Here is a 13357-nt window from a genome sequence, read left to right as displayed (position 1 = left end):
CTTAGCTACATGTTTAGCCAATACTAGAGGTCTTACAGTGCTAGTACATAACTGGTCTCACCTTAGCTACATGTTTAGCCAATACTAGAGGTCTCACAGTGCTAGTACATAACTGGTCTCACCTTAGCTACATGTTTAGCCAATGCTAGAGGTCTTACAGTGCTAGTACATAACAGGTCTCACCTTAGCTACATGTTTAGCCAATACTAGAGGTCTTACAGTGCTAGTACATAACTGGTCTCACCTTAGCTACATGTTTAGCCAATAGAGGTCTTACAGTGCTAGTACATAACTGGTCTCAGCTTAGCTACAAGTTTAGCCAATACTAGAGGTCTAACAGTGCTAGTACATAACTGGTCTCACCTTAGCTACATGTTTAGCCAATGCTAGATTGTACTCTTCCTGACACACTGCTGATAGTAAGTAATCCTTAGATATGCATGCCAGCATACATCGACTACCATCTATGGCCTGGTATAAAGTCTCTTGCCAAGTATTACCTGTACAACACAATATAGAATGAACATATAAAAACAACTGTGTTACAGAAGAAGACAAAGTTTGATATACCTTGTAATAGATGAAAAATGTTGGAATTTTGATTCATAAAATTATACTAATTTTCTACTAACAAAAATAATATGAAACAACACAGACCAAGTCCTAAATCCCTGTTTGTAACTCCATAATTGAAAAAAAAAACCTACCAAATGTGTGAAAAGTTATGCCGTACAAATCACTTCCTGCATGCATGTATGTACAATGACAAACATTTTTAAATCACACATTTCTATAAATATTTTGCAATGAAGGATTTTCAGACAGACTTGCTGTAAACTGTACTTTGGGTAAAGAAATCTTCAGATTCAAACCTAATGGGTAGCCTGTACTCAATACACTGAGTACACATTTTTTTTTTCAAGTAGAAAACACAATATTATTAAAAGTTGTTTTATAAATCCAAAATCCAAAATAGATATCCCGTCTTCAACCATGCGGCCATTTTAATCTGTTACCATTACCTTTAGTAAGTGGTTTGGTTTGACATTTTTATTAACAAATAGATGTACAGAAATATAAAGATGGAATACCACAAGGGAAGGGACAGTGTGAGACTAAACTGATCCCCTGCACTACCACTAAATATCAATCAATTATAGAGGATTTTAATCTGTCATTGCTATCATAGTCTAGATGCTATTCATTTGATTTGAATTTGAAGATCTCTTTACCCAACATATACTATAGTTCCTATATGATGCATTATGAATACTACCATCATCTCCACTAACATATTAAAGTCCTTATTCTAGCTATAGACCCTCCACTATGTTCTAGTACAGAAATCTGTGCTGGGTGAAGAGTAAATGATGCATGTCAGTAGTAATCCATTACAAATTGACAGGCAGTTGCAATTGGTTAGTTCCTTTAGATAATTGCTCATTAGCTGAACTCCACCTCTCCAGTCTGAAAATAAAATCGTGTGGGGACACAATAATGTCATCACATTCAAACTAATAAGATGCCAAGAAATTCAAAGTTGTTTCAGAGTCCATATCATCTTGATACAAATGAATACCACAAATATATTTTCATACAAACCTGTTTTGAGTTCCTCAGTATCGAAGAAAATCTTCAAATCAGGGTTTAGTGTTGTTAGCTGGTTCAGAAGTCTGGTGGCCAGTTTAGTGTTTTTATGACAGTAGGAGATAAATATGTCATACTTGAGGCTACTGTCTTCAAGTTGTTTCTTTTTCGTTTTCTTTTGTGAAACCATGCTAACTTCCAGTGATAAAGCAACTACAACTTGTTGACAAGCAGCTGCTAGTTTGGTGATGTCCCTTGGACTGGTGAAATAAAGAATAACAAGTTAGACATTTGTCAATGTTTATTCTGGTAAATGTTCTATTGTTACATAGACATGTACAACTGCTGACATCAGACTGTGGACGAATGGAACCTGCTACAAACAGGGAAAGTAAACGACTGAATTGGATTTAATAACACTTGGCACAGCATGTTGGCAGAGCAGAGAATTATATTACATTCCATCATTTGATAAGAACAGTTATATGGCCTATTTACATAATAGTTTATGTTTACAAACAGATCTTTTGTTCCCCTGGCATTTCATGTTCCCATAAAGAGGCCATAAAACTGTTCTTATCAAACCATGGTGTGCAATACAAGTCTGCTGTTCCAACATACTGAGCCACATGTTATTATAATAATCCAATTCATTTGTTTACTTTCCCTGTTTGTAACAGGTTCTGCTTGTCCACAGTCTGATGTCAGCAGTTGTCATAGATTGGGTGAATGGCTTGTCTCTTGGTTTCACAGAAGTTTTCTGAAACATTTTCTTTGGTCTAAAGATATATTTTATGATCATCTACTTCAGACTACTGTTCATATGAAGCAATTATAGTTTTGGGGGAATTTTCAAAATATGCACATCAACTACAGATTACAATATTGTCAAATATACCATCTTCACAAGTTCTGAAATAGAAATGTACCACTAAAGTGATGACATTTGTACATTCAAAACTCTCTTTAGTACTTCCATACAATACCATCGCATTTGTACCTTAAACACCTTAACCCACATAACACTACATTTACATCAATCACTTCTGACACATCGCACCATCACATACATGTATTTACATATATCATGTACCTGACGACTCTCACCATATACCACCACATCATAACATTTCTAGTAATCCTACACGTACATTTGTAATTTTGTGGCTACACATAATCACATATAATAATGCCACAGCCTTCAATACTATTGAGATCACCATCAGCAATGTTGAAGGTAGTGGTAGTGCGATGTGATGGTGGTTTCAGCAGTATTGAAGGCAGTAACATCACACCACCACTGCCTTCAACATTGCTGTGACAACTGTCACATCATACAATCATCACCACAAAATCATGACCATACCACCATCACAATCACTACCACATCATGATCATACAACCATCACAATCACTACCACATCATAACCTAGTCTCTCTCACAGTCCTCGGAGCTTCGCTTTACTAAAATTGATGCTAAATGAATTATTTTGTATGTACCGATACCATCTACATAACGTACTCTATGATCGTACTCGAATAACCTTGTACTGTGCGCCCTCATCGACCACCTAGAGATAACTATTCGTTCACGTGTGACTGCGACGCTCCGTGTTTTCGCGGGGCTTTGCGATAACACAGAGCGTCGCAGTCACACTTCAACGAATGGTTATCTGTATCATGGTCGATGAGGGCGCACAGTACAAGGATATTCAAGTACGGTTATTTAGCTGGCATCGGTACATACAAAATAATTCGTTTAGCTTTAATTTTAGTAAAGCGAAGCTCCGAGGGCTGTAAGAGAGTCTAATCATAACCATACCACCATCATAATCACTACCATATGATATCAACACCACTACCACCATATCAACACCACCTAGTTTTACAATACCTGCAGTCCACATACTGTACCAGTCCCATGTAAGTTGGTAGAAACTCTACTTTTTCAATGTAGAATGGAGCTAGTAGATGTCTGTCTGTTTTTCTGTTCACACACAGTGCAATGTTGTATTGCTCTGTACAGCTGGAAGATTCTAAATATGATGGACTCAAAACTGAAATACAATTTAATACAAATATTTGAATACATTTCATTTTAAAATATCAACTTTTATAATGTACAGAAACAAACATACATTTTGTACATACATATATACAAATGTACATACATACATACATACATACATACATTCATACATTCATACATACATACATACATACATACATACATACATACATACATACATACATACATACTTGTACTCCGGCTGGGCGTTAAATTTCGACTGACAGTTACAAATGAGGCTATTGACCAATCAGGGAAAAGCGTGAAGACCGGTGTATCAGCAGAGTAGCAAATTTATCAAATGTCAGTGGCGGGAGTGTATTTTCTGTGTATGAGATCCAGTTAATGGCATCCAGGGAAGAGTGATTAGAAGCAGACAATCATAACAAAAACATGACCCCTGACTGTGACTGAACAGATAAGACTTCCCTTCACACCTTGAACACTATTTTCGTAATAATAAACATTACCTCAGAGTGTATTTAGAAGGTGAATAAAATACACATACTACAAGGTAGACGGTATAATGGCAGGGAGAAAGCTACGGTTTGCTGTTATGACAGCTGAGGAAATAGATCAGAAACTGAAGGCAAGTGTACTGAAAAACACACAGAAATACACAGAAAAAAATACTAGCTCATCATGCAAGTTTGGAATAATTTTGCCGAAGATGATGATGATGACGGAATGGACAAAAAGTCACAATAATTGTGGACGGTATTGCATTGTAGTTTGAATGGTGTATTTTACTACAACTTGCGAGAGGTAGACGGTACTACTATTGCTTCGTAATACACGACATTTCAAAAGTTTGAATGATGTATTTCATTTGCATGTAATTAATATGCTGTTTCTTTACACTAGACACAGATAAACAATTTCGCTGAAAGTTGTATTTTTGATGTCAGTAGCCAGGTTTTGTTTTATCAGTGGCGATTAAATTTCATATCACTAGTTGCACAAACATGATGGATGTGATTGTATTGAGTAGTTTGTAGTATGAATGTCCTGCATAATAATATCAAGCAAATACATAGTGGTATGAAATACACTGTACATTGGGATGTAAATTGCTATTTTCGTCGTGCAACATAGCAATATACGTGTGTGACATTGAATGTTGACACAGGCGTGTATCCAGTTTGTTGACATGTGTCAGCTTCGATTGGAAGTCATGTTGGCGACAGGGTGTCTTGTCGAAAATCAAAACATAAACAATGGGTGTATGAAGTTTTTCCTGGAAAGAATATGACACCATTGAATTATTAGCCGAGGTACAAGATAAATGCCATCCTGGCAATACACGCCTCCTACGTCGGCGTGTATTTACCCGGACGGCATTTATTACATACATACTTACATACATACATTCATACATACATACATACATACATACATACATACATACATACATACATACATACACATACATACATACATACATATATACATACATACATACATACACACGTACGTACGTACGTACGTACGTACGTACGTACATACATACATACATACATACATACATACATACATACATACATACATATATCTGATCTGAGCCAGGGGTAATAATTGTAAAGCGCTTTGAGCACGGTGTGGGAAAGCGCTATATAAGAACCCAACATTATTATTATTATATATACATACATTCATACACACACACATACATACATGCACACATACATACATACATACATACATACATGCGTACACACGTAATACTTGTGTGCATGCATGTACATGTATGTGCAAATGTACGTATGTCAAAGTGCGTTCATGCTTCTGTCCATATATACATGTACATACAAAAATGTAAAACCAAACGTCTCACCATGTATAAAAATGTTTCCATACATTCATCACCTACCTGTGACAATCTTTGCACATTTTATCATGACTTTATACATGTTTTCTTGCCAGACTGAATCATTATCTAAGTCTTGTTTCTCATAGAAGATTTTCACGTCTTTCTTCTCACTCCGCAATAATGCTTGAATGTTATCAATAACTGCAGAGTCTTTATCACTAAATGATAAATACACATCATATTCCAGTGTTGTTTCCTGTCAGTTAAATGAAAACTTCAGTTTCAAATATAAGATATATGACCAGTGAAACTTCTTACATAAACACACATTAAAACAACAATACATGGTTGCCTTTAAAAGTAGTCTAAAAGGTCCAGTTGTTGGTCTGTTTATGTATAACCACTTGGGTTGAGCATATCATATAAATATATAATATTTACATATTATGTAAACAACTCCTGGATCTTTGAGGCTAACCTTTAATAGTTTTGGCATCATATTCTGGCATTGTTAGCACACTTCAATGATAGCATAACAGTCAAATCCTCATTTTATTATATGTATAATAAATTAAATCATCAAATTATTTTGTGTTTTATTCATAAATTGCATATTTTGATTTCTGCCAATAACCAATGATGGTTAAGTTAGAGTGTACTAATGTTTATCTTTAAGGACAGAAGTGAACTTGAGACCTTTATCAGTAAGGGTACACCTGAAGTGAACTTGAGACCTTTATCAGTAATCTAGGGAATGTTGTAACTCTGTGAGTAGAAATTTTCATCAGTAAGTATTCAACTACATAACTGTACATTGATGTTTTTGTTTGAACAAGTTGAAAAATAACTTTTAATTTAATAAAACTAAATTCATGCCATACGTTGCTGGCACCATATTCAAACTGGAGCTGTTTACTCCTCTATCTAGCACTTACAAAAATGTAGCTAATAACTATTTTGTATCATGAATGTGGCACCCAACACGTCATTACAATATTGACTTGATAGAGGGCGCTATTTACTAATCAACTCACCTCCTCTTCTTCCATATCTTCAGAATCATATTTCTTCTTCAAATCACTGAACACCTTCAATGTGTCTTTGAACTCTACCCCCAAGTCGGGTCTGGTGTTTGGATCTGTCACTTTACGTGTATATAACACAATTTTTAGAACTCTAAGAGGTAGTCCTGCCTTCATCCAGTTGACAGCAGCTTCTGTCATGCGTTTTAACATGACAGGTTTAGATTTACCCTAGAGGTATGATAAAGAAATGATGGTGATGGTCAATATGAATGGTGCCCTCTCTGTTGAAATTTTTGCAAGCCATATGTTACAATGTACATGTACAAATACTGTTGAAGTGTGCATTTGTTAGTCTGACAGGTTCAGTCGTTGGTCCACTTATGTAATCTTACACTCACTTAGTGTTGAGCACTTATACATGTATAACCATACCTTTCAGGCTATGCATTTGTGTACCACTTCAAGATGTCACTTTGAATTTTACACAACACAAACAGCTATGAGTCTTGCCTGCAATCTGTTCTGTTACATGTATGTTCTGTTCTAAAGAAATCGAGTGCTATGCCATGTGAATGTATACTAGACTTGATTCAAATGTAAAACTGTTATTTTCAGGTTCATGTTACTAATTGAAAATGTAGGATGACTTGTACTTTTGATTGATTATTAATTTAGTTAAGAAATATTGGAACTACATGTACACTCATGTAATTACTGCACTCATTAATACAATGTTGTATCTACACTCATGTAATTACTGCAGACTCATTTATACAATGTTGCATCTACACTCATGTACATTTACTGCAGACTTATAAATACAATGTAGGTACCCATGTTCTCACAAAACAACATTTCTAAAGGGAAAAATCAACAGTTTTACAGGTGATGTTTGCAGCTCATTGTGCTTTCACAGAACAGTGATCTTGGTTGCAAACTTAAATATCCTCACATAGATCTTCAATGTTTTGTAAAGAGTACCCATCCTACAATTCTGTATATAAATCTACCTGATCTCCAGTTGCTAGTAATGGTGTAATGACACGGCCATCTTTGTTGTTTAGTATTGGTACAAGACATCTGAACACATCCCCAATTAGTTCTGTAGAATGTCCCTGTAGATAGCGGGATCTGTCAATCAAAACAGAACACACCCCTAACAAGTTTAGCATAATGTAAATGTAAATATTTAGACCTGTCGATCAAAACAAAACACACCTTTAACTACATTGTAATTCAGTAGAATGTAAACATGTGGACCTGTCAATCAAAACAAAACAGAACACATCCCTAACTAATTCAGAATAATATCCCTGTAGATATTTACACCTGTCAATCAAAACAGAAACAAACTCATTAGGCTATCACAATATTTCGCAACAACAATTATAGTTTGTGTCTATCTCACAAAGCTGAAACCTCAGTTGCCACTGTCATACCTTCAAAACTGAAACCTTAGTTGCCACTGTCATACCTTCAAAACTGAAACCTTAGTTGCCACTGTCATACCTTCAAAACTGAAACCTCACTTGCCACTGTCATACCTTCAACGAGTAATTTGATAAGAAATACAATGTACTTACAGATTACTTTCAAAACACAGGATTCTACGGAATGGATATTCCTTTGGTAAAGGTCTAGACCACCAACAATTGTACAGACGTCTCAAGTCTTCAGCTTTATCCCGGGCAAGGTCACGTACACTCAGATTGAGATTTCTAAGTAATGCTCCAATTAGAGAAGTGGGTGTGGCACAGTAGTCTCCTGTAAAGTGGAAATTCAAAATGCAAACAATGGTATTGTATTTTGTAACATGGGTGATTGTATTTGGAATTAATTTGTTCTATAGGGGAATTGTCAGATATTTTAATTTTGTCCCTATGAGAGACGTTGGCGTGACAATGAAAATTAATAAATTCTATTCTATAGTCATATTATAAGTTACTAGGGATTTCTACGTAGTATTGCATGTAGCCCTACCAGTAAGGTTGAAGTGGTGGGGAAGTCTCTGTAGTACCCCTACCAGCAGTGTGCCCTCTAAGCCAATTTGACGCACCACTGACACACACAATTTCTAGTGACGCACCAAAATTTGGTGTTCCCCTATTTCTTACTGTTTGGTGACTCACAAGAAATGCCAGTTTTTATCATTTTGACTCACAACAACAAAATTTGGCTATCATTAGAGAGCACACTGCCTACCCGAAAGGTTGAAGTGATGGGGTAGTCTCTGTAGTACCCCTACCAGAAAGGTTGAAGTGATGAGGTTGTCCCTGTAGTACCCCTACTAGAAAGGTTGAAGTGATGGGGTAGTCTCTGTAGTACCCCTACCAGAAAGGTTGAAGTGATGGGGTAGTCTCTGTCGTACCCATACCAGAAAGGTTGAAGTGATGGGGTAGTCTCTGTAGTACCCCTACCAGAAAGGTTGAAGTGATGGGGTAGTCTCTGTAGTACCCCTACCAGCAGTGTGCCCTCTAAGCCAATTTGACGCACCACTGACACACACAATTTCTAGTGACGCACCAAAATTTGGTATTCCCCTATCTCTTACAGTTTGGTGACTCACAAGAAATGCCAGTTTTTATCATTTTGACTTACAACAATGAAATTTGGCTATCATTAGAGAGCACACTGCCTACCAGTAAGGTTGAAGTGATGGGGTGGTCTCTGTAGTACCCCTACTAGAAAGATTGAAGTGATGGGGTAGTCTCTGTAGTACCCCTACTAGAAAGGTTGAAGTGATGGGGTAGTCTCTGCAGTACCCCTACCAGAAAGGTTGAAGTGATGGGGTAGTCCCTGTAGTACCCCTATCAGTAAGGTTGAAGTGATGGGGTAGTCTCTGTAGTACCCCTACCAGAAAGGTTGAAGTGATGGGGTAGTCTCTGTAGTACCCCTATCAGAAAGGTTGAAGTGATGGGGTAGTCTCTGTAGTACCCCTATCAGTAAGGGTGAAGTGATGGGGTAGTCCCTGTAGTACCCCTACCAGAAAGGTTGAAGTGATGGGGTAGTCTCTGTAGTACCCCTATCAGTAAGGTTGAAGTGATGGGGTAGTCCCTGTAGTACCCCTACCAGAAAGGTTGAAGTGATGGGGTAGTCTCTGTAGTACCCCTACCAGAAAGGTTGAAGTGATGGGGTAGTCTCTGTAGTACCCCTAGTAGAAAGGTTGAAGTGATGGGGTAATCTCTGTAGTACCCCTATCAGAAAGGTTGAAGTGATGGGGTAGTCTCTGTAGTACCCCTACCAGAAAGGTTGAAGTGATGGGGTAATCTCTGTAGTACCCCTACCAGAAAGGTTGAAGTGATGGGGTAATCTCTGTAGTACCCCTACCAGAAAGGTTGAAGTGATGGGGTAATCTCTGTAGTACCCCTACCAGAAAGGTTGAAGTGATGGGGTAATCTCTGTAGTACCCCTACCAGAAAGATTGAAGTGATGGGGTAGTCTCTGTAGTACCCCTACTAGAAAGGTTGAAGTGATGGGGTAGTCTCTGTAGTACCCCTACCAGAAAGGTTGAATTCGTGGGGTAGTCCCTGTAGTACCCCTACTAGAAAGGTTGAAGTGATGGGGTAGTCTCTGTAGTACCCCTACCAGAAAGGTTGAAGTGATGGGGTAGTCTCTGTCGTACCCATACCAGAAAGGTTGAAGTGATGGGGTAGTCTCTGTAGTACCCCTACCAGAAAGGTTGAAGTGATGGGATAATCTCTGTAGTACCCCTAGTAGAAAGGTTGAAGTGATGGGATAATCTCTGTAGTACCCCTACCAGAAAGGTTGACATGATGGGGTAGTCTCTGTAGTACCCCTACCAGAAAGGTTGAAGTGATGGGGTAATCTCTGTAGTACCCCTACCAGAAAGGTTGAAGTGATGGGGTAATCTCTGTAGTACCCCTACCAGAAAGGTTGAAGTGATGGGGTAGTCTCTGTAGTACCCCTACCAGAAAGGTTGACATGATGGGGTAGTCTCTGTAGTACTCCTACCAGAAAGGTTGAAGTGATGGGGTAATCTCTGTAGTACCCCTACCAGAAAGGTTGACATGATGGGGTAGTCTCTGTAGTACCCCTACCAGAAAGGGTGAAGTGATGGGGTAGTCTCTTTAGTATCCGTAGGAAAAAGGGTGAAGTGATGGGGTAGTCTCTGAAGTACCCCTACCGATAGCTGCAATAATTGTAGCGTTTGTTGTGATTTTGAGGGTATTTTCTTCTGTTTTGTGCTTTTTTTCATTCCGATGTTTCACTGTCTGACTAGACATACATACCAGTACATACTGGCTTAACACTAATAACAGTACATATTGTTCTTGCAAAATAAATGATATTTTCAAACCAGGAAGCCAAGTCTATTTGCCATCAGCATAAATCATATGCCTTTTTATGGCACAATCCAAAATGTGCTCATTGCTCATACTTTTTGTTGCGTCAGCAGAAATACATTTGTATGTACAGCTGGCTTGCGAGAATGCTCTTTGTTAGAAGTTTGCATTTTTAAAATATATTTATCACTTTACCAAAAATCATTATTTATGCAACTGGTTCTTAATACGCATTAAAGTGGTTTACCATATCATATACCTAGTATAATTATGTCCCTATGTATTGCTTTGGAGAAAACGCGAGCTCCACCAGGACAATAATTTTCCGTATCACGGACCGACACACTTTGCCCAAACAAGATCAGTTGCGAGAATTTTGGACTACTTTCTTTCCTGTTGCTATGAACGTTGTTATGCGTGTTGCAAAACTTGTTGGCATCATGTATGTATGTGTACGCTATCAATTGTAGAAACCGATGATATTCAACAGTGATTCCATGAAATTCCTCCTAAAATCTTACAACAGTATTCTATTTGGTGACTGTGGTGAAATTATATCAAATATTGATAAGGAAGTTTTGGATTTGATCAATGATGTACAAATAGTGAAGCCAAAAATAGATAGTCTGCTCGGTACTCGACCGTATACATGTTACAATGCCATTTTTTCAAAACATCTGCCAAACCTTGTTAACAGTAATTTTGTTTTGCATGTTTCCCAGTTTTTTTTGCGTTTGTGTGTTTTGTGTGACTGAAATATGTGTGTGCATACTTAAATGCAGGGAGCTCAAGATATGAACATACTGAAATCAAATTGCCAGGCCATAAATGTACATGTGATGGGGGCTTGGCATATGCCGAGATTTACAATGAACGGCAATTTATTTTCAGTATAATTACCTTTACTGTCTCTAAAAATGTCCAAATTATTGATTGCAAACATATTTTAGCACATCAAGAGGTATATGATAAAACCTTTATGGCTCGGTTATGGGTTTTGCAGACATTAGTGATACGGCTTACTGGCTGTACTAAAGTAGGGGCCTTCCGCCACACAATCTCGGTCCGCAAAACCCAAAGATTATCAAAAGGTAGTGTAATTTACACTACCTTTTGATATGTAATTAAGATATTTAATGCCTCAACATTTATGTGTTTGTCCTGTGTTGTGTTTTGAATTTAACTTATTTATTTTAAATTTTGTGAATGAAAAAATAGTCAATACCCCCCCCCCCCCCACCCCAGTTGTTGTATTAGTATTAGTCTCCCAAGATATCACCTTCATGTCCACCAGACTGTTCACTATCGCACATCAGGTCACTATTTCCCTAGCCTGGAATCAAGAGTGAAAAACACCCAGAGACCTGAGCAAGCCTACCTCATGGGGACTCATGCATGTGTTTTACACATGTAGTTGTAGTATTACATGTAGATGGTATTTAATTTTTAGTAATGTACCAGTGTCCTCCCATATGTCAGCAGCATTATAATTTATATACTATATCCTTCTGGGCACCTACAAATGTAGGCCTTCCCTCATTTTAAAATTTAACTGTGTGCCAATGTGGAAACTGAATATGAAAAGACATATGTTATTAGTTTTTAAAAATTACAACAAAAAGAAAAATTACAAAATAACAACAATACATTGCGAAAATGGTGAAAATTATTGCAAAACAATTATCAGAATTTACAATTATTGCAGGTAATTGTCCATCAAAGTGGCCGAGAATGTGTATACTATTACTAGTATGATTCAACAGGTGGAATACACATGTATACACTAGTTAGCATGCACAACGTGTATATTGTTTATATATGGTTACCTGGGAATGCTGACAATAACAACACGTCGACTTCGTCCTTTTTCTGTAATTTAGTGATATCACCGAAACACAGATCAATTCTACATTCCCCTGTCTGTGTTTGTACTCGTATCGAGTCTTCTGTGTACAAAGCACTCATTATTGCGATGAATGTCCAGCAAAACTAAGACTCGGAGCACAAGACGTTCTTCACATCTTCGTAACCCGGAAGGCTGTCTCTTCTAAATGCATTGTGGGTAATGGGGAAAGTTTGTTTTTAGTTGGGTAGATCATAGATCCACAGATCTGCAACCTGCAATGATCAAAAAAAGCAGGACAGAGCTTGTTGACAGCAATTTTTATAGAATTTGTCATGTTTGTCTTATAGCGGCACACTATAGATAGACAGTATTGCTTTCAGCACAGACCCCGGGCAGAGACCACAGGGGCACGTATTATTGCTTAGATTGCCGTTTTCTTAGGAAAATATCGTACGAATCCTGCTGCTACAAATGTATCAATCTCTATACTAGTAGAAATAAATCTCTTCTCCTTACAGGTAGGAATATACAGTCAAAAGGTTGTTAAATTTAGTTTGTACACCAGGAAAACTACAATCTATGAAATACTACACGTCCCTATGGCAGAGACCCTCCGCGGTCTAAAGCTTTCTCTGCTTTCAGTGTGTTTAGAACGATCGAAAACGAAAGAACAGTTTTCCGTTGTTTAAATGGTTGGTGGCGTTGTAATAAACCAAA

General features: G+C 37.5%; 1 protein-coding gene across 1 annotated transcript; it reads right to left on the bottom strand.

Moving 5' to 3' along the window:
• Positions 1–342: 342 nt before the first annotated feature.
• LOC144432686 (uncharacterized) lies at positions 343–12759 on the bottom strand. Its single transcript, XM_078120951.1, has 8 exons — positions 12621–12759; positions 8074–8254; positions 7501–7621; positions 6500–6718; positions 5526–5721; positions 3482–3644; positions 1603–1847; positions 343–500 (listed from the first exon to the last, which is right to left on the bottom strand). Exons 1-8 carry the CDS (start codon positions 12757–12759, stop codon positions 343–345), a joined length of 1422 nt encoding a protein of 473 aa, XP_077977077.1.
• Between the last annotated feature and the right edge of the window lie 598 nt (positions 12760–13357).

Source organism: Glandiceps talaboti, chromosome 3, assembly GCF_964340395.1.
Source record: "Glandiceps talaboti chromosome 3, keGlaTala1.1, whole genome shotgun sequence".
Taxonomy (NCBI): domain Eukaryota; kingdom Metazoa; phylum Hemichordata; class Enteropneusta; family Spengelidae; genus Glandiceps; species Glandiceps talaboti.
Note: the sequence above shows the minus strand (reverse complement) of the source record. Positions and strands in the feature narration are given on the sequence as shown.

Coding starts and splice junctions, on each gene's coding strand:
- LOC144432686 (XM_078120951.1), bottom strand. CDS start 12,759: ATGAGTGCTTTGTACACAGAAGACTCGATACGAGTACAAACACAGACA. Junction 7,622..8,073: donor CTGTGTTTTGAAAGTAATCT/GTAAGTACATTG, acceptor TTTGATTGACAG/ATCCCGCTATCTACAGGGAC. Junction 1,848..3,481: donor GTACAGTATGTGGACTGCAG/GTATTGTAAAAC, acceptor TTATTTCACCAG/TCCAAGGGACATCACCAAAC.